The sequence below is a fragment of the Lepisosteus platostomus genome, chromosome 12 (assembly GCF_059453375.1).
Source record: "Lepisosteus platostomus isolate fLepPlt1 chromosome 12, fLepPlt1.hap1, whole genome shotgun sequence".
Lineage (NCBI taxonomy): Eukaryota > Metazoa > Chordata > Actinopteri > Semionotiformes > Lepisosteidae > Lepisosteus > Lepisosteus platostomus.
In genome coordinates this window covers 40,703,419-40,726,913 of record NC_142622.1, presented here as the reverse complement: position 1 = coordinate 40,726,913, position 23,495 = coordinate 40,703,419, and the positions used below count along the sequence as shown (strand labels likewise).

The window sequence follows — 23,495 nt, the reverse complement described above, 5'->3', positions numbered from 1 at the left end:
AGTTTGTGGCTGGACAAAAAACTCTGTATAGAAGAGTAAATAACCACCCCGATACAGAAAAAAAATCTCAGATCTGACAAATATAATCCAGACATCCAAACATGGCAGTGTCTGCTAGCACTGCCAGTTTTTACACTAGAAATGCATCCAAAAACTCAGTAGACTAACCTGTTAAAAAAGCTAGAAACTGCCAGCATAGCTTTACGGTCGGTCAGTTTTCTACCAGAATCATAATAGAGCCATGAAGTAATTTTTTAGAACGAAAACATTTTGCTAGGTGTTTATGTTGCCTACAGTGAGTTCTGGAAATTAACTCTTTTATGCATGCCCTATTAGCAGGAGCTGACTTCCCTGAACAATAAAATAAGAAATCAATACCAAGTCTATTGGGAACAGAAAGGGTGAGTTATTTTTTTCAGCCACCCAGATCCATAACCGATAAAGTCAGTTCAGTGAAGATAAATATGAATACATTTGCCAGAGGTCATACATATTGAAGATCATGTGAGCCTTTAGAAATGGGAGAATATAGAAAAACAAACCATTAATAGGGCCTAATGAAAGCACAATGAGGAACTTCATTTCATTACATGAATTTGTTTTTATAGAGCACACCTAGGGGGGTTAGGAACTGCTCTCACAAAGCTAATAAAGGGAACAAAATGCAAGAATGCCAAAAAGGCCTCACAGTCTCAGCTCTGTCACAGTAAGGTAGCTATTCACCTTGAGTACTTTGTGTCATCCTTGACTTTTTATGGATTGAAGTAGTATAATTTACTTTGAGTGAGAAATACTTTTGAAAAAAGTCTTTTTCTCCATTTATTGAAATGCTTTGGCTCTGGAAGCCATTAAGCCATGGTAACCTTTGAACACACACTAAGATACCCATGGAGGCAACATTGTGCTGGAATGAAAGTTGTGAAAACTATCGAGAATAAAATCTTCTGCACTAAGCAAGCTGACATACTCCAAAAGTCTTTGCTTGGCCTTAATGAACTCAGCGGGATTTCTCTAAACTACAGAACTTCGATCCTTAGTGTCATACCAAATGTTTCACACTGCTGGTCCCACTGTGTTTCCTTTGATAACCCCCGTTTTATGCATTCTCAGGCCTTGTTTAAGCTCTTCATTTGCCTCTGTCTCTGGATGCCAGACTTTTGTCCTTTGTGTTGCCAGCTTCTGGCTGAGGCCTATAGACACTTTAATCTCAAGAAACCACACATGTCAGGAACAGCTTTAATGACTGTTTGATAATGTGAAATAAATGTTATATATAGAGAAATATATTAAATTAAACATTAGCCTATGTATCTGAAGATAATCAGTATATTCCAAAACATGGTCACTAAATGAATTTTGTAGCCACATTTATAGTTGGTGATGTGCATACCCAAATCCGCCCCCAGAAGTTACTGGTTGCAAAGCAAGAGGGCAACATTTTAACTGACATCTGTTCCACAGTTGCATCAGCATATCCACAGAAGCCCCTCTTAGGGGCTTCTTTATAGAGACATCAGAGCTTGTAATTATAGGCTGATGATTCAGAAAGACATTTTGGGCTGTGACCTGCCAATATCCCAAAACAAGGCTGGAAGGCAGGAGAAAAAAAAAAAGAGAGACAATAAAATGGTCATGCCGGCTTTCAACATTTGTTTGGTGATTTTTCAAAAGGTTTATGAAAGTAATTGCATTTAACTGTGCAGATCTAGCACAGAGAGAACCCAGGCACCGAAAAGAAAAAGGAAGCAAAAAGTTTATTTAACTTGTGACTGCCTTGAATAGTTTCTTGATTAAAGATGGTCAGAGGAATAGTTCTTAGCTTTGGTATTTTATAGCTATTTATTGTATTACTTGGTGCTTATGCCCCCTTGCGTGCTTTGTGTAATTCAGTAGTTTTGCATGGTTCCTTGTAGTTCAAGTTAAACACCTGGTTTCTACAAACCATCGCCTCTCAGGAAAGGGGGTGGGTAAAGAAGCATAAAAAATTCCAAAACATAGAGCACTGGTGAGTGAATATGTTTCCCAGAAACGTGTGTGATACCAAAAAATGTCCCTCTTTGTTTCCTGATGCTGTCAGCAGTGTTTTAAGCGATTATATTTTGCCTGAATAGTTAATAACTACATCACATTAAGATCCAAAGACATTAAATATAATACAGTATAATGAAAAACGTGTGTTGTTGGGGCACCATGATGTGATCTAATTAGCATTAATGAAGCCACTAACCGACAAATTTTGGTAATATAAGCTAATCATTCCAAATGTCATATATCTTCCATGGATCTGTATTGTAAAAAGTAAACACAAATTGAGAACTTTACATCAGAATCTGTAAACTATATACCGTGGGTTCTGCAACAAGACACCCAACCTTGTTTTTGAAGTGCATACCCTGGTTTGTTTGAGGAAAGGGCCTGTATAAGATATTTGAATCAATTAGTTATTAATCAATTATTAATTGGTTATTAACAACCAAATGGGCTAGATAAGCTAAATGACTTCACTTCCTCCTGGAATCCTAGCTGTCCTAGCTGTATGTAGCCCTGCATTTATGCTATAGTATGTACCGTAGATGACCCTTAAGCACAGTGTGTCATTTATCCACGTACAGAGCTGTGAACTTTTTTATTAACTCCTTTTTATTAATGACGCTTCTGCTCATATTTTTCATGTTCTTTTTAACAAGCAGGAGCTTGAACTTACATAGTAAGTATAGATAGTAAAACAAAAATAGAAGAAAATGTCTACATTTTGTCCAGGTATAATAAGTAGAGTTATTCTCGAGGTTCAATAATACTAGGAAAGCAATATACCATCCACTGTCTTCTCTTCCTCATATTTTATGCCAGTCTTAAGCTTCATTAGTGAAGATTTTTCAAAATTGCCTGACATTAATGGTTGCCATGTACTGTACAAATAACTGTCACCTTTCGATATTCATATTTGCTTCCTGATTGTACTTACATGAGCCTTGGAGCTGCTGAAAGTACCTCACCTCCCTAAAAGTGTTTTCTTAAATATCCATTCATAATCAAAGAAATGCTGAAACTGGAAATGAAAAAAAGCCTTTGGGATTAGTTAATGTACTTTGCATAGTTAAGCAAAAAAGAGAATTGCACTTGGAAGGTTGTATTATTTGACCCTCAGTTAGATTTATTTCTAATCTTCATTTCAGAGATGGGTAAAATGCAGCTGACAGCATTAAATTTGGTTTCTTTCTCTTAATCAGCTTTGTAAGAATTAATAATTTGACAAAAAAAAATGTGGAACAGATCACCATATAAATGACCAGTTATAAATGACACTATGGTTTCAACAGGTAATAAATATGAGAATCCTACAAATAAAACTAAAGATTGAAGTACAAATGAGGAAAGGGACAGCAGGTTTCAGGAGGTGGACAGATGAATTTGTGTTTGGTATTGTGTTTGAGGATTTTTCAGAGACAGTTTACTTGATGTGCCTTGTGATTCTTTCTATTAAAACATATTGGTATGGAGTGATGTACATTCAATTACAAAAGGTGAAGTATTATTGAAAAATACCCAGTTGCCTATTCATAAAAGTAAAATCTTTTCCCCTGACCTCTGGCTGACTAATAAAGCAAAACAAGTGCATCATTTGTGTTTATCTTTTAATGCAATTTAGTTTTTGAGGAGATGGCTCTCTGTGGAAAAAGAAAGCAAACATCACTGCACAAACTTAACATGAATAAATGAGTCACTTCAGGTCTTGATTTGTTTGGAAAGAAAATATCTATGGACTTTAGGTCCCTAACCATAATGAAGTGTTTTGCACTTATTATTATATGACAAACATGCCATTTGGAAAGAAAGAGAAAATGGAAGCAATGTCTTATTGTTCTTTAATCTCAGTTTAGTCACAGTCTTTTCAGGGATAATATCTGGAATATGTGACACTTAGGATTTATGAATAAAAATTATGCAGTTTCGTAACTGGAATGTAAAGACCTTGACATGATAGTACAGTACAATATCATAAATAGATGCAGCGAATAAAAACCAGTGCAAGGCAACAATCACTAGTCTGTGGTAACACAATGTCAAGACAGTTCTAAAAAATATAACATTTAGCACTAAGACTTAAGCTATGATTGTTGCCTATTCCCATATGTTGCCTATAGAGAAAACAAAACTCTTTATTGTGCGTACCATTCAGTAACTAACATGTACGTTTTTATTCATAAAGTTTTTTTTTTAACTTGAAAATAATTCTATGAATTGCTAAGGTTTAATTGATTCAGCGGGGATCTGTATTTTATATTGTTACTAGGAAATAAATCACACTCCACAGCACACCCATGGGATTTAAACCAAATTTAAGAGCGGCAGCATTTCGATTATTTTCTTTTTTCTTTTTCCTGTAAAATTGTTTTCTGGCTTCAGTCTGCCATAGTCAACTGCACTGACTATTGTACCAGGTTTGGCAGTCATTCATCAGGAAACACGGCTTTAGGGTAAAATAGAAAACAAATGTTCCATCAAATATTTTTATGGTAGTATAGTTGTTCATATTTTTGGCACTACTATACGTTTGACCAGACTGCCCATTTTTGTATTTTTACACGTTATTTTAAAGACTTAATTACTGTATTTTATTGGCATTGCTATTGCTATCTTAGAGTAAAGTGGAATATTTTGGAATGCATGCAATGGCTTTCTTGCGAATCAGTTTAGAACGGTTTAGTAAGAAATAGTTACGGGTGTAAAATGAAGGCCACAGATTATCATAGCATTTGATCTATAATTCCTGGAAACAAGGCTTGTTACATTTGTAGTCAATGTTGTGTGCAGTATTAAAAAGTGACACAAACATAGAATCCAATCTCAACTTATTTTCTTTCCCAGAATCCTGTTTCATTAAGGAATTAAGGTTGTTTTTTTTAACAAAATATTATTCTAAGTCTTTTAGATTCGGGACAAGACGATGAAGCAGGAAATAACAGTTTTCTGTTTTTGTAGATTTACATAGAATATTATTATATAGAATAAAAATGACAGCTTGCCTATACTGGTCCTACATTTGATATGAAACAAGACAGTGTCAGATTACCTCTGGAACTGCTTTTTTTCAGCTGTGTGGAAGATTAAAGGTGGCGTTGACAGGACATAATAGCCAGAGATTATTAATTTGGCTCACAGCTGCTTGCAGCTACTGAATTAATTTCTGCCTCTCATATGTGTTAGACTATATCATGTCAGAGTATCATAAAGAAGCATCTCACTAACAAGGTAAATAGTATTGTTACAGCTAGTTGGGGATGGACACCATTTTCAGCAACACTTCAAAGCAAGAAAGGAACTGAGGTGTTCACTGAGTTGTATTGGGTCTGAGACACACCGATCATCACATTGAGGAATCATTTGATACTGTATACCCTGGTTAATTCAGTTCGTGGTAAATCATAGAGTCATGAAAAGTCCAGGTACAGAGGATAAAAAGAGAGGGAAAAAAAGGAAGACAGGAGACAGGATGGACAGAAAGACACAAAGGGAAGAAGAGACAGTGCCAGGTATGAGGTCCTTATTCTGATCAGCCTTTATGACTAGATTTGAGTTTGTGTCTCATTAAGAGTCTGTTCTGTTCTGTTTATGAAACTCTGATTTACTTTGTAAAGAATCCCTAGATTAAAAACGGTCTCTCCTGGTTAGTGGATGCAGTTTGGAATAGGGAGATGCCTTGTTCACAAGTAGAGTATCATGCATGTTGTATTTTGTGTTGTGTTATTTAGCGTGTGTCATTGTCACTATGAATAAATCTTAATTTAACCCAGTGTGCCTATTTATTACTCTTTTCACCAAGCCTGTGCCAGAGATCAAAGAACTCAGAGATCAAAGAATTTGGGAGTTGCGAGTATTTATTTTAATAATTGATTATTCTGCTCTGTCCATTTCTTTAATTATATTTTTGTAACCTCCTATTTGTAAATGGTCTGAAACCAACAGTTATTCTTATGTACAGTTTTGTCCAGAATTGTGGGGGATTTAGTAGTGCTATTTTTTGTGAGATCCTAAATTTGCAATGTGTCTGGGATCATCGTCATGCTAAAAAATTGAAAAATTCTTTTCAAATTACGACAAGGTGTTCTGGATGAAAGTTTCAGATTATGTTATGTTCAAGCAGAAAATGTCATTAAAGATGAAATTGCATGGAACTGTATCTGCTTAAACAAAATAAGCAAGTTGACTAAAAAGAGGATGCTATCTGACTCATCTAGTCCATTTTTCTGCTAGTAGCTAATTTATCCAAGTATTTCATTCAGTTGCCTATTGAAAGGAGTTATATTGACAGCAACATGGATGGATAGCTTCTTCTCGATTACCACAAACCTTTAAATCCAAATGTCATTTCTGCTCTTAGTTTTAAAAGCACTTCTACATAGTTTTTTTGTGTTGATTCTTAATAAGTTCATTCAGTTGAATTTGTCAGTGCCTTTGAGAATTTTGAATAGTTGAAATCGGTCCCCTCATAGTCTACTGTCGAAGAATAAAAAGGTCTAGTTCCTTCATCTTGTTAATGTAAGACAGTCCCTTAAGCCTTGAGATGTACAGTACAGTAACTGGTTGCTATTCTCAGGAGTGACTCCAGAGCAGCAGTATATTTCTATAACATGATAATTCCAGACAGTATTCGAAATGAGACCGTGCTACTGCGTAATGCAATTTTAGTTTACATTCTGCAGTTTTTACCATATAGCCTAACATTTTGTTTGCCTTCTTGTATTGCTTCCCCACGTTGTGAGGGAGGGATCCATTTCTCACAGACCTCAGTGCAAGCCTGCAGGTCCCTGATAAATCATGGTAAAACCACGAAGACATTGGCTAACTAATGTACACCTTACCACAGTGGCACTCTGCCAAGTGTACATTGCTGCTTGGGGAATCCCAGTCACATTCAGTCTGTGACATGACCCAAGCTTGAACTCTTGATATTTGAGCCACAGGACTCGACTTGCGCTTGGAGCAAGTACCTTTATGGGTTGAGTCAGTAGGGAGCCCTGATTTATTTTTCAGAGCCATTTCTTGTGGTTTCTAATTTAAGTTGTATTTAGTTGACAGATCTTAGAATGTACGTTTTAAATACCTATAAGAGGGCAACAATTTAATTTGATTATTTTGACTTTTTTTTTCCCAATTTCATTTTAAGTAGACAGCACAACACTTTTTCCTTTGAAATACAGTCAACTGTTGCTTTTTCCTGAATGTGAATATACTGTAAGGGAACAACTTTTTTGTTTAAATGCTTCAACATTTGATGATAGTTTTAGGTGTTTTTAGATGTAGTCATTGCAAAATCATAGTATTTCACATGTTACAATACCTGCTGGATCAGCACAGTCTTTATGCTTTAAAATATAATTTTTAGCATTATGATAGCTACACAAACCTTTGTACAATGTGATATTCAATTTCTTTAGAGATGTAGAATATGCACTCATATGGTGCCTCAAACTGTATGGAGTGATGATAATTAATTATTAAAAAATAAATCAAGGCATTTAGAGTGCATTTCAGTACACAGCTCTTTATAATAACAACTGACAGATAGGCTTATTTACCCAGCAATATAGAATAATATTTGTTTTAATGAGGGATTATATTTTCAGTAATTACTCACTTATTGGAAACATTTCTAATGCACTTTAGTTAGTCACTCTTTCCTTATGAAATCAGCATGTTTTTCTAAACACATTTGAAATAAAACAAAGGTTTATTGGGTGAGCTCATAGCAATATCCCCATTAGTAGATTTTGCGATTGTTAAGACAGCAAGCTCGTGCTTGTTTTGCTTCTTCTTTCTTTTGGTGGCAGGGGTAATTGTCGTCTGCTCTCCAATTAGAGCAGAAATTTGTAACATTTTAAGGACTTCTTTTGATGTTTTAATTGGCTTTCAGATCCCTTTATTTCCATACCATGTCATAGCCATCCGTCGTACACATACTGCATAATGAAGAAGCAGTCCTTTTGAAAAACGAGGCAAACACTTTTATTTTGGTCTTTGGAAAAAAACAAGCACAACATTTAGCCAGTAATTAAACTTAAATAATGCCATTTATCTGTAATTTTCAAAGGACCTAGTTTTGGCATCTGCATGTAAATATAAGATCCTATACTGTGGACTATGTATTTTCATGCAGATGTCTGTCCAACTCATACAGAGAAATACAAGACTGGAGATATTTAATACATATTTCCTTCTGGTTTAGTTCATTTAAAAAAAAATAATTCATGTTTACAACAAGAAGGACAATTAGATTAATTAGATAGGTGATTGCTATACATTTTATATTCATGAGTAGACTGTTCTCTCGTTATAATGTGTCATATTGTAACCTTTCTTTCTCAGTTTTATTATTTCTCAGTTTTATATATATAGTTTTAATTATCTTGTCCCAGGTTCCTATAGGAAGCTGTGTAGAGATCTTAACAAGCTCCTCCAAGCATAAAATATAGAGGTGCAGTAAGAGAGACTGGCTGCAAAATATTGCCTTCACAACATTATAAATTTATGTGAAAGGTCCTTAATGGATTGTAATCCAATTTCTCTCACTGAAATCAAATCTTGCTGGCGCCAGTGGTCTTCTTTATCCCTAAAGAAATAATGGCATTCTCTGGCGTGTTTATGAAAAAAGATGAGCAACCTCTAGATATTTTTTAAAAAATAAAATAAATATACAATTGTTTTCAGCAATGCTGATAAACTTTACTCCATTAAGGAAAATTAAAGAGGCAGCAAGAGCAATTAAAAAGTAAAGCATGCTATGAAACATGCTATCAATGTTTCCCCTAAAAGAGCGTTGATTTTTAAAAATAAACTATAGTGGTTAGGTCTTCTGTTACTAATAGGATATAATAGCAAACTTCATTGTCACTCATTGCCCCTTTGTGATCCTTTCGTCTACCTGTCTTTACAATTGGCAGTAAGTTGCAGTTATGCAATGATAAAGAAAAATGTTTGATATTTTTCATTCAGAAAAGAAAAAAAACCTCTGTACTCCTCCATATTGATTTTCCCAATATTTTATCTGGGAAACACACCTTTTAAACCTGGCTAATACAGTATTTTAAAAAAGCATTTTTAAAAGACATAATTTAGAGTCTTTGCAGAAAAGCCACAGGGGTCAATTTTGTGTGGTAAATTGAGGATTCCCTGACCAGCCCTAAGAAAAAAAAAACACTCCAGTGGTGCCAGGGTCAATGTACAACAGCATTTTGGGAATCTGGGTCAGAGCTCACCATGGCATTACCCAGAATGAACCGCCAATGCTATGCTATGCTGCAGTTCAGTCTGAGGTCTAAACAAACACCTTTGCCCGTGTAAAGGTCTCATCGTGTTGTTTGTAACAGTAGGGTGCCAACCCTATGATCCTTGCTAGATTTGCTCTGGCCTTGTACAGTCCTGCCAAAAACATTCCCCTTAATCCGATCGGTAAGCAAAGTCTCACTTCTACATCTGATCTGATCGTAATGACTCCCACGCATCACTTCTTTCACATTTTTCCTATGAGAAGAAAAGTGCTATATAGCCACAAATTATATTATTACTAGTGCTCTAATATACATTTATATGTAGTTGTAGCAGCAGTAGTAGTAGTAGTAGTAGTAGAAGTAATTAATACTAGTATAAGTAGCAGTAGGGGGCAACGATGGTTCAGTGGTCATCACTGGGGCCCTGGGTTCAATTCCTGGGGTGCTATCTGCATGAACATTGTATGTTCTTCTCCTAGTGCTTCAGTGGCCTGCCACAGTCCAATAACCGGTAGGTTAATTAGCTTCTGGGAAAACTGGCCCTGGTGTGAAGGTGTCTCTGTGTGTGTCCTGCCATAGACCTGTGTTCTGTCTGGGGTGTATCCTGCCTTGTACCTGTTGCTTGCTGGGTTATTTCTTTATTGTTTTGGATAGTCTCCACTGACATTTTTGTACATTACCAGCTAAACGACTCTTCACAGGAGAATTAGCCTCAGCGCTAGAGACAGCATGTCTTTGACTGCAAACCTGCAGGCACCAAAAACTTGTAGAACTTGCTATTCCTCCAAGAAGGCCTTGACCAACTAATTACAGCCCTGCCACAGGCAATGACCTGAAAATGTGTGTATCTACAGTATCTGGAGAATCCCAGAGACATTACACTAGTAACATGGCCTAGGCTGACAGGGTCAAAGAGTTATAATAATAATAATAATAATAATAATAATAATAAAAAACTTTATTTTATATAGCGCCTTTAAAGGTGGCTTCTCAAAGCGCTTTACAGGATGACAATAACAATAAATAAGAAGACTACAACAATAATTAAGAAGATTTCACAAGATATGACACACTTATAATTACAACAATACAACAATAACAATAGAGGAGACCGTGGAAGGTGGTATTAAGAAGAGCAGAGGGGTGAAGAATGGAACCAGTTAAGTAAAGGCTTTCCTGAAGAAGAAGGTTTTGAGTCTGGATTTGAAGGAGTTTAGAGAAGGTGACTCTCTAATATCCTTGGGCAAAGAGTTCCATAGCAGGAGAAGGCCCTGTCGCCCATACAATGTAGACGGGCTTGGGGGACAGTAAGGAGGGCAGAATTTGAAGAGCGGAGGTTGCGAGGTGGGGAGTAGGGCGATAAAAGTTCAGACAGGTATTGAGGTGCCAAGCCATGTTCCACTTGTGTTCTGAGTGAGACTCACTTGAGTTTGTGAATTCTGACAGAACTTTCAAATAAAGAGAAGTATACTGTAGGGCATTCTTTCTTAGCATAAAGCAGAACAACATCCCTGACAGTGATAATAAGAAGCTATTTCGTATCTATAAGAGAAAACATCTAAAGGCTCAAAGAAAATCATAGATTGATGTTAGACACAGTCGGGAATGTCTGGTCCAAACAGGTGAAATATTTGCTCCAACTGTTGAGAGGCAAAGAAAATTTGTATCCATTTCATTTCTCTTTTATCAGGGGTTTGTATGCTTATACCCTACAGTATGTCTATATAAAGAATGGGGTAGTGAAAATCAAGTTCATCTCAAAAGATAATTTGACTGCAACTACAAGATTTTAAGACGTACTACTAACACTTGGGTTCAAAGCCTTTTCAGGTCATTAATAAGACAAGCAATAAACATTATAAAACAATATTTTTAACTGTACAACAATATTTGCTGTATTTTCTGGCTCATTCTAAAATGAAATGAGCTAAATGAGCTATTGCAGTCTTTTCGCATACATGTATTATGCAGTTAGCAATGCAATGGAGCTTTTACTGGAACATGATTTCCAAGACGATTTTAGGTTTTCCAGCTTAGGGTTTATGCTGAATTGCTTGTACAGTTTACTTTGTGGACATTTTGCAAAAAAATATTATAATTAAAAAAATATATATTTTATATGTCCTTTGTCACCATACTGGAGAATTGGTTTAGAAGTTGTTGAAAATTTACTGTGTACTGAAAACAATTTATAATCTTTTGTCTGTTTCTGAAGATGACATGGTCATTTTGTTTGAGTTTAAGGAAAGACTAAAATGTTATTCAGTTTGTGTAAAAGCTTAGATTTTTGCAACCACCGCTGACATGATTTATGTGAAAGTAATAATAACAACACTAATAAATAGAGAATATCAGTACCTAATTTTGTCTGATTTATCAGATTGTGTAACCTATTATTTTGTCAGTGCTCAGCAATGAAATTCTTTAATGAAAATGCAAGTAGCTGGCTATGAACTACAAGAGTTTCCCACACCATATGCTTTAAAGAACTGCTACATTCAACAAAGGAATCTCAAATAGTCTGCATGAATTTTTTATGTGCCAACTAGTATTACAAGTGTTCAGCAGCTGATGTCAGTTCTCAGTATGCCCTTAACTATAAACTACAAACATGAGATACAGTATGGAAGCACTATGGGATGATAATGTCATTTGTTTTTACTACAACAGGGAAATTGGTTTATTTTTTTAAGCATTTCAAGAAGCACATACAATGATGTTCAGAAATAATAAAACAATCTTAAAGTGAACGGTTCATATTGTCAGAAACTCTTGCAACTAAATCATTGCCGTCTATTTTAGTTCTGCATTTAAGCAAATAACCCCACTGTGTCAGTTGTGTAATGGGAAGTTGTAGATTGATATTTATATAATCAAAAACTAAGATTGCATTTTATTATAAAAAAGAAACACCCAGCAAGGATTTTATGAGTAATTTAGCTCCTGTTTTACCTGCATGTTTACTCAGCTTTGTGCATTTTACTAGAGATTTATCAAAGTTACAGCCGCGTACAAAATGATGTTCATATGTGAGGAAATAAACTAATGCATGTATGAGTACTGACACATAGGTGTCTGATATTGATTAACAGACAGTTTTAGTTTTCTTTCTCTTTGAAATCCTAAGATTTACTGGCAGATAAGAGACTCCATCTACAACAAGAAGCAAAAATCGCTAAAATTCCAAGGCGTTAATAGATGCTGAATGTAGTCCATAAAAAAGTCAGCAGTAAGAGACTGTTCCCAAAGCACATGATGTTCCCTACTTTATGCTCTAAAAATCCTGAAATTCTAAGTCTGAAAATACCCTGTCTTTTTATAATCTCTGTAGTGTTATTCAAAGTAAAAGACCTTGTTGAAATGTTTCTGTAATAAATTACGTAGGCAAATCAAGATTTCCTAGTAAAATAACCACATACTGTATATACAGTGCCTCACATTCTCGTGTCCCCTTTTGTAGAATTACAAAATGATACATGCACATTATTTAAAACTTAATATTTTATTAAAAACCTAAATACTCAAACTTCAGACATCTAAGGTAAGTTGCACTAACGGCAAGAAAAACTAAAGAGAAACAACTGAAATATGTTTATTGCATAAGTATTTAGACCCATGAACTCAATATTTGGTGAAAGTTAAATTAAGTTATAATTACAGTATAGCTGCACGTCTCTTTGGGTAAATCGCTTCCTGCGTTGCTTTGAAAGCTTCTTGGACTTCACGGTTAAATTGCTGTTGATAAATTCACTACCTGATTGGAAATCCTTACAAATACAAAGTGTAATTATTCTGAAATCATTTCAACTAATATTATTGCACACAGGCAGCAACTTATTCTGTGGCATTTTAAGGTAATATTGTGCGTCTGAATTAATTTCGATTTGCCACAGAAAAGGGCTTGAATACTTTTCATAACGTTTCCATTTTCATCTCATATTCATTATTCACTTATTTTTTTGTATTTTTTGAACATGTGGAATAAGTTGTGTATATTACAAATGTCAATTGCAGTCATGACTGCATGTTTTGAAACAACACAATGTTAAAACTGTGCAATGGGCTGCAGTTTTTCAAGTCTCTGGATATAAACTTTGGTAATCAACATTACCAGTAAATTAGTTGTAAAAAATTAATGTGTCATTAAAGCGTGTTCTGAGTATCTTATACATAAGGCCAGCAATAATGATGGAATTCAAACTGTTTCAGGTCTATGGATTTAAGTTTCCATATTCACACTGTTACTTACAGTACAGTATATCTTTGACTTGGTGTTGGATGCCCTCTAGCTGTGAGACCATAATATTTTGATTGTAAACATAATTAATAATGATTTAAACAGTTTTTTTTTCCAGAACGTAAAGCAATATTTAGTAAAATGATATCAACTATTAAATTGTTGTAGTAAAGCTCTACATTCCAAAAGCATTCTTTAACACATCAAATGTGTTAAATCCAGGTGGATGCTGCACATTGGTGGTGGTGGAGGGGAGTCCCCATTACCTGTAAAGCGCTTTGAGTGGAGTGTCCAGAAAAGCGCTATATAAGTGTGAGCAATTATTAATTATAATTATGAAATGGACTGTATTTTTTTCAGGAAAGAATGTTTTCCCCTTAACATACAATTTCCGAACAAAACTTTTGAACTGACTAAAAGGATACCCAAGTACTCTAGAAGATATTGCTGGCACTGTTACTTGTTTGTGTCTTATCATGAAGGCTCAAACGTGTAAAGTCAACATTGTGTAATGCGTTTTATAAATATGACACTTTATGGGCTCCACCCATTTTCTCAGCTTTGCTAAATGTGCAATTGAATTTCCAGCCAAATATTTTAACTGCTTCCTCTTTATTTGTCTGAAACTGCCCAAATCTTAAAATTAGACCACTGAATTTTTGGAACAGTCAAAAATTTGGCAACATGTTTATACTACTGTAGATTTTTATTTTGAACCTATAGTAACAGGACGAATGCAGCCATAACATTTTCAACGTAAAGCAATTATTATCTTCTCTGCATGCATGTGATTTGGTGTCCCTCGAAACTAAAACAGAAATCAGCAACAGTGATGAATGAAGCTTATTGTATGCTGTACTTTCTTCATCATAACCAAGGATATCAAAACAGTTCATTAGAAAGGCTGGGCTGAGGCGAAAACTATATCTTTTACAGTATGTTTTGACTAAAAAATGTACATTTCCATTTCAGCATCAGTGTGTATTATATATAATACAACATTTTAACATTGGTGCCATATTACAAAATACACAACAATGGTAATATTTGGGCAAAGCTAACATTTATAATCTACTCTTCTTCTCCTTGATTGTCATCTAATTCTTTTCAGGCTCCTTCTTGTCGTTGGCTGGAAACAACGTTGAATCTAAAAACAAATGCAATGAAACCAACACATTTTTAAATTTGAAATTAAATAATGCATTTTTCAACAGACATCCCTGCTGCAAAGAATTAGCTATCCAGAACTGCCAATTTCATACGTGACCCCATTTTATTAAGACATAATATTTAAATTCTATATTGATGATTCTTTGCACATGGAAAACCAGATTAGTGCCTAATTCACACTAGTGAGAAATCTGTACCCAGCATCTTTAACCATAAGGCACAATAAAATAAAGCCCTGATTACAAATTAACATGTTTCTCGCACACGACATGCAAATGTAATAAATACCAGTTTTATAACGCAGGATATTGTGCTTATAGTTCCAAGTAATAACACATATGTGCCCAGAATCGTAGTGCGATTTTAATTACAGCAGAAGAAATGGGAAGTTTAATGCGGTCAAGTGTAAAAAGCTTTTTGATTTGATCAGATCTGAGCAAACGGCCAAGTCAAAGCTGGAATTAATTGTTGTTTTACTCAGCTTTTAGTCAGGACTTACACAGAAAATTCTGCTTTATGAAAAGTGGTCTGAAACTGTAATAATGTATTGCAAAGGCAAGATATGTTTTGGGATTTCCAAGATGCACCTTAAATTCCTATCCCACTGGTCAGGCAAAAACCAGCACCCCCCCAAAAATGCTGTCACAGTATTGATATATTATTAATAAGAGCTTCCAAAGTAATAGAAAATAAAATGTACCTAAACAAATACACAAGAAGAGTTTGTAACTGTCAATTAATTTTAGATCTACAGTATTAAGCAAAACTAAGTATAATGGGTACCAAAAATATCACTAATCTAGCACTCTAAAAACTATTCTTGAAGATGAAACATTTGTTAAAGAAATGTACAATAGTAAATTTATTCAACGACTTGGGCTGAGAATTCACGAGCAGTTGTTACAACAGTTAAAAATGAAACATTGCTCAACTGACTGAATCCCAGCTGGGCTGCTGGCTGCTGAGACGAGGAAGAGACTGTATAAAATTAACGATATGTTCCCGAGTACCATACCCTGGCAAAATCTTTTAGGTCCACCATGTTCAAAGATGAAATGTGTAGCTGATAGGGTCAGATGACAAATCAGCATATTGACTGTTTTGGATTGTGGAAGTCAGTGACTCAAAACTTAGTCATGTGAAAGTTCTTAAGGTGTTGGTGAGTTTTAGGGTCACATACAAAGACTGCAAATACACCATACCTTCTTATAATAATGGACATTTTAGATCTAACGTAATTCCATGTTCAATGTTCATTGTGGTAGACCTGTGAACTGTGTGCTGTACAGCATATCTACTCTCATTTAGACTAGACCAATGTCCATATCTCCATACTGTATATCACTCCTTGTAAGGGTAGTTACTCAACCCCAGTGACCTGGGTTCAGTCCATTCTGGTCTTGCAAAACCTAAAGTTCCTTCTAAATTCAATTGGTGATTTTTGTTTTCACTTGTCCACCTAATCTTTTGTACAGCTGGGCTACTGGCACATACAGTAATAGCTGCTGTGTGCCATCCAGGTGGGTGCTGCAATTCAGTGGTGTATTCTGTGGGTTGCCTTCTAAATGCAAGTGGTTTAAGTTCTTTGGCATGAAAAGCAGCATATGGATGTAACGTATTACGTACAATAGGATCTCGACTTTCTCAAGCGTTTGATACAGAGAGTCCACCCCTATACAATTGCATAATGTATATGGTCCAGTATGTATGGTTAAACGACACAAGTAACCCTCCCTGATACTGCCTGATAATTAAAGTACCAATGCTTTGGCTTTAAGTTAAATAACCAGTGAAAGAAACAACAGTGATCACAAACTTGCAGTAATCAGTTAAAATAAACAACACGAATCCCTGCTCTGCCTCCAGCACATGCCTGCACTTTCTCCCCCAGCCTCCATGACTAGCAGGCCCCACTGTAATGAAACAGGCAATAGAACTGTCAGAGATCCTGTAAAGTCTTCTCCATCCTGTCATTCCCCACGGTACTGACTGAACTGGGAGTGTTTGTTGGAATATAAAAACAAGACCACGCTGAGCTGCTGAGTAGCAAGTACATAGGCAAGGCAACAGGCAGAGTCTCACTCACTTGCTAGATCTGTTGCCCCACTGATTTCACAGTTGCAGCTAATAACCTTCAGCTTGGTTTCATCCTGCTCTGCTTTTCTTCCATACAAGACTCCAATGTTAAATTGGCCTACGGTCGAGCCCCTGCTGTATTTAGTATTCTTTCTGTTTCACTATAATAATTACAGTGATTATTATACCACAATTTATCCTTTAAAGAAATGAAAATGGCTTGATACAAAAAGGTTAATTAATCTTAACACAGTGTTTTGTACAACATCCTGTAAACACCACTTTTCATGGTCAAGTCAGAACTTGAAAGACGCCAGAGGTGGTGCTTAAACAAGAGTTTTCCAACACTTTGGAATAAACAGTTTGACTACAAGATGTGACCAAAAATAACAAGATTGAATTAATTACAGGAAATGGGCCTGGCAGGGAGACAGAATCATTAAATATTTGTGCAACAATGTTCATTTGGAACTGTATCTGAGCAACACAACATGTTTTTCTCCCATCATTTCACGGTTGCTTTTTATTTGAGTTAAAAATGATTTCAGAGACCATTCAAAGAATCCATGTTGTTGTGGTGAGTGATGTAATTTAGCTTGCCCGTCTGGGCGGCTAAGAAGATCTGGCAATTGTCCACTGCATATGAGGAAGTAATTAGAGACAATTCTCACACATAGTACACTGGTTTGGTCTAATTTTCCTGTGTGTAATGAACAAGTGTAATTCAAAGAAACCATGTTTAAAACCAACTGTTCAGAGGAAATCTTCTGTGTCAATTTGTATTCCTACTTTCTGAGAACCCAAACATGATACTTTCGCTGGCAATATTGTCAGATTACATGAAAAATCTATAACATTCATGTGCATATATAAAAGGTACATTTATACATCATAAGTTAGGTATTTGGAAATGATATACTCTTTCTTTCCCAATTCCCTGTCCCTGTTATACAGGTTTTGTATAGTGTGCAGTTTAATTAAAAGGACAATATATCTCTAAAATGGATATAGAGATAACTTAATAAACACTCCACACAAAAGGGGACAACTCTAGGAAAAAGAAATAGTTGCAAAGTATAAAATCACGATTGTAATCAAAGTCATCATTCTCTTGCTTATGCACAGCAGAAGTGATTCATTGTACTTGTGGCTCTGTACTTCTAATTTCAGTAAGGTTTCTGTTGACTGGGGTGGCTTAATTGTTTTGCGCAGAGGTTGAGTCCAGATAACACAACAGCCCAAATCTACTGTAGGTGATTTAATGCATTTGGTGCATCTTCTCATAGCGGCCTCAGATAAGGAAAAGAAGGAACATGCTTATATAATTTTACTGAGTATCTGATAATGTGATTTCATTTATTAACACCATCATTGTGCTTTTATGTTAAAATATTGCATTGACTATTCATGTTCTTAAGGTCGATTTATCGATGATTAAGACATATGAATACATGTAACACCTGGAGAGTGGGCACAAGACTTGCCAAATGCTGATCTGCTTCCCTTGTCAAAGAATAATAACTCTAATAGTAATTATATGCATATTAATTTAGTTGTATTGCAAGTTTAATAAATATTTCTGTTAATCCTAACTTCTGTTTTTTTTTTTCAGACAAAAAACAACGAACAAAAGACCAAAAGAAGAAAACAAACAATAAACAGAGGCTTCGTGTTCGTGCCCAAAAGCAGCACAGTGATCATCTGGCAACAGGCAGGGCCAGCCAGTGAATAACAAACTGTACCTTTTACACAAACCAGTGCACAAAAGCTGCTAGCTACTCCTACACATTAACGCACTACGGCCCTGCTGCTTCGTCAGTATTGGCGGTGATTCCCCTCGTGAAAACAAAAGGTCTACAAAGCTCGTTTTATTTTTTTTTTCTTATTTTTGGAAAACACTGAAAGTTTCAGAGATCAACACTGAAGTTGATACAGGAAGTTGAGCGAGGATGTGTGATGAAGGCACTTCCTGTGCTCACGAGAAAAAAAAAAAGCCAAAAAAGAAAGGTGATGTTAAAATTCTGTTGTCAAAGGCTATAAATGATGTCAAGAAGAAAGACTTGTATGTATTTATGTAAAATCTTTTTTTCTTTTATTTTTTTGAAGGAAAAGGACTGTTTTGTGTATGGCATCTAAGTTTCTTATAGTGTACATTTTAAAAGTAATGTATACAACTATCATGCATAGTTGCGAAGTATTTTATTCTCAGCACAACAATGTTTACGTAAAACCGCTTTATGCTATAATTGTATATTGTGGAAAGAGAAATTTTGTTGTTCAACTAGCATGGCAATCCTCATATGTACATAAGTGCTGAGAGTTTATGTAATAATAAAAATTATTACTGTATTTTCAGTATTGACTTCTTCATTGTTTAACGTGTTATGGTTTAAGACGTTATAGTAATCAACTTAAAACAAATCTATAGCCAACACATAATTAGTACTTTTATATAGTATATTTGATTTATTTATTGATTGATTTTATACTTATGTGTTTGAAAATGTTGTCTTCTACTCTTTTTTTCTGTGCCATTATATACTTTAAAACCATTATAACAATACAGATAACTTTTAAAGTTAAAATTGTTAATGTTAAATATATTGTGGAAAACTATGCTGTTCTATTCTGTATCCATTTATTTAACTACCTACACTGAATTATTCTTCTTTTATTCTTTCTTTAGAGAAAATGCTCATATGCTGCAAACACAGAATGGTTTTATGCTAGTAACTGTTTTAAAGTGTTTTCGGATCATGTTTAATTAAAATACATTGAATATTACTCAAGCATAACTTTCAATTCATGAATCTATTATTAAGATAAGCATGAATTAAGTGTTTTGTGAAAATAAACGAGTCAGAATAGCTTCTCAAATAGATCATATGTGAGCTGAACACACTGAAGTGTTAAAAGTGCATAGCTCAGACTCTGTGTCATTTCTTGTGTTCAATCCAGGATATTACACACAACACTATTATTCTTGTCATTAACAAAACCTGCCACACTGCTTAGTTAGAGGTTTTTAATGTGGAGGGAGCTTGTACTGGTTTATTCAGGCTTTTTGCACGAAACACTCTGTATTCTGAATATCACATTATTTTAATATCTCTTGTACAAAAGTCCCCCACTTTGCTTAAAGTTTAATGTTGGTCTTGACCAACTTACATTCAGCACTTCAAGTGCAGTAATTTCTTTCAAAAACGAAAACAATTAAAAGGTAACTGCAACAGTTAAAAAGAGCAGATTTTATTCTACCAGTGGGCCAAAGGAAATAAGTGACATGAACAACAGTAACAACCATGTTCATAAATTCTGACTCCTATCTTCACAATAGAGTTGGACAATCCCAAAGTTGGAAAAACAGTGTTTAGTTTGGTAATCAGCTGACTTCAGCACTTTCCACAGATTCTAATCAATATATTTTGATGCATTTCAAGAATGGAAATATCAAACTAAAAATAAATCACTAACACAATTTTCAACCAAAGAAAGCCATTTACTTTTTTTCTATATAAAGTGAGGTCACAGGAACTCGGGGTAATACACATACAACACATGGGGTACTACCACTTGTTTGGAAAACTTGCTATACTGTAGCTGTCAGAAAAAAAAATGGCCTTAGGTTTTGCTAGTTTTATAATATTTTCAGAGTAGAACCATGGAACTCTGCAGCCCCTGTGAGGTGTGAGAAGGAACTGCACTTTTTCATATTGCTTTTCATAAGAACACCAGCAACAACAGACGAACCAAACCAATATTCTGTCTGTCACAGGAACAGTGGGACAATTTTAAGATCATATGGCTGCAATCTCGCGACAGAAGCCACTTGAACCCAAATGGTTAATTTCTGCAGCGTATATGACATGTAGTATTTCACACAAATAGCTTAAAGGAACAACAGGTTTTGTGACTTACTTGAACCACCAAATAAATTAGCTCCTCACAAACTATATTAATATGGTGTGTTGTTCTGAGCAAAAGATGAAAGAACACAGCTCCACGTATTCTGGCTCAGTACGGAGTCTAGCCACACAAAGTACTCTAGGAAACACATTTACCATGTCCATGGGTATGCTTTGTAAAATGGATCAGTCACACCTCCTTGCTTGCTAACAGCAATTGAGAAAAAAAAGACCACTGAGGCTGCAAGGCATACATTTAAAAAAAAATCACCCAAAAAGTATAGTGAACATGAAAGTTCACAGACTTTGAGGCAGAAGCTGTCAAAATGATCAGTAGCCTGAGCTGTATACTCAATAATGTGCTTTAGTTAAAACCTGTTGCGAAAGAAAACACAAACCTAAAGGTCTGAGTCCTTTAGGTTCTATACTCAGGAGGGACCGCCTTTTGGAGGACACAGTTGTCATGATACAGTAATTTGCTAATACAGCAAGTGTTATACAGTATATAATGTCAAGACAGGCATCCAGGATCCAGTGATTGAGGCCAAAATTCATTTCTGCAGCTGTGGAAACCCCAAAACATGTTTAAAATGTAGGCATAGCCCCTCTGAACAGAATATATACAAGGGACTAGGAACACTGTTCGTGATATATTCCTTCTAAAACCATTTGATATTTGAAAAAGTAAAAGTATTCCAAGTGGTGCAACAAATAAACTAGGAAAATGAAACACATTGTGACTATTACGTAAATAATAAACACTGTGTGAGTATCCCTAATATAGCATATAAGAAAATTTAATTTTTATTTGTGCTACATTGGGGCTGGTGGCTCAGTTCCTTTACTGATTAATTCTTCTGCTTTCTGCACCAATGTAAACAGATGCTTACTGTCAGCCTGAGCACAATGGGGCAAACACTCCATAAAATAAACACCTAGGGTGCAGTCTTGTGCTCACTCCATACTGTGTATTGGGCTCTATCCACTCTTCAATCACACGGCGACAGACTTGGGAACCATGTTGGGATTGCAGATTTGTCAGCAAACTCAATTTAACCTGTCTCAACAACTTGATTGATCTGTGCTTTATTTGCAGATTGTTCTATTCTGTCTCTAGACTTACAACCTGGATGCACAGTACAATGGCCCAGAGAACATTAATCAGATATTCCGGACATTATAGATAAAAGAGAAATAGGGAGGTTGATTTGAGTAAGTAAGCAGGTGAAGTAGCATACAAAGCTGATACTGGACTGTGGATTTTGTAGATGGGAGAGCCCAGGAACTATAAAGAGGAACAGGGAATACAAGCAGTCCCTATGGATAATTGGTTAGGGGTAGAAACACGGATGAGACACCTATGAACGTTTATCTTTTCAAGATTTAAAATGCCATTATTTAAAATGTGAACTATGAATATATGACAGAACAGATAAGGACAGAGTCAGGCTCCAAAAAGAATTAAAAATAAAATAAGAGTAGCCATGAGTATCATTTGCAAATGCTACAGGAGAATCTGAAAAGATTAATTTCGAAAGTGAATCTAAAACTATCTTCTTTACAGCCTTGTTATGGGCTGTTTTGTCTTGCTGCTTTGATCAGGTGTATCACGGCTTAAGATTGTGTAGTGCAGATGAAGGCAACACTGGGGAGCAGACGTGTTAATGCTAGGAGCTGGGATGCTATGAAGCAGACAGACTGATGACAAGACATGTTGAACCAGAATACATGGTGGGTGGCTATAAAGGGCTAATGCTTGTTGACTAATCTTGATTACCATCCTTTTCAATATGTTATTAACATCCTGAGCTTGTCCCAAGTCTTCATTTTGATTACCCTTGTAACATCTCAAAAGGTCACTAATGATTTTTCTGGGACATCTGAAATAGTTTAGCTTGTTGGGACATTCCAGGTTGAAACATATCCAGCATTTCATTATGCTCATCATTGTACAATTACCATAGGTTATCATTAAGTCTGGGACAGAGCCCTTCTTGTTACGAATTTAGGGTTGTTCAGCATTTCCCTTAAATACTGCACAGTAACTACAGTTTCTAAAGAAAAAATTATTTTGTGGGGCAGTACATGTACTGTACAGTATACTGTTTACTGTTTCTTTCTTTATCTTTGAATAACCCTTTACCTGTTCATACACATACAAAATTTAGAAGAGGGAAGCTTTTAAAGCATAATCAAAGCTTTCCAAAATGTTCTGAGTTCATAAAAAACACACTACAAGATAATCACTAATTTGTTTATATGTTATTTTAATAAATGAAAAATGTCCTGCATATTCCAAAATTAGAATGTGACATTAGGTGATTCCTGTGTACAACGTGCAAGGAAATGACAAAATGTGTCATATTTTTTTGCAAGACACAACATAATACCGATTAAATCCAGCTTGCACCGATATGGAAATTTTAAATCTATTTACTGCTATTGTCAAGCGCAGCTGCAGGACTGCTAATGAACATTTTAACATCTGTGTTTGCCAGCTACCAGATTTTGTTTATTCTAAGATAAGTTAATTTTATGACTGGGTGTTTTAGATCACAGTACACTTGCAAAAAACTACTAATTTAGAAAATATTTAAGGAGACCACCAACAACTCCCCTGTTGCTCTTCATGAACCACTGAACTGTAGGGAAACACACTGGAAGTAATTGCTCCCTCATAGGGAGCAAGCCTGATGGATATTTTAAACTGTTGTTGCACCGTCTGTTCCACTTTAATGCTGGTTGAAAGTCAGATGTTTATCCACACATCAGAAGGTGCTGATCTCCTTCCCCTGCTGTGCTCAGAAAATTGTTTTTCACTGTAAAAACCACTTCTAT

At 35.4% G+C, this 23,495-nt stretch overlaps 1 protein-coding gene across 2 annotated transcripts in view; it reads left to right on the top strand.

Moving 5' to 3' along the window:
* Positions 1–19,536, top strand: part of rspo2 (R-spondin 2) — an 89,624-nt gene extending 70,088 nt beyond the window's left edge. For both annotated transcript variants that reach the window (XM_088601909.1, XM_088601908.1), the window contains one exon: positions 18,365–19,536. In XM_088601909.1, coding sequence (XP_088458035.1) covers positions 18,365–18,480 — 116 coding nt within the window. In that variant the 3' untranslated portion in view covers positions 18,481–19,536. The remainder of the gene's footprint in view (positions 1–18,364) is intronic.
* Positions 19,537–23,495: the final 3,959 nt, after the last annotated feature.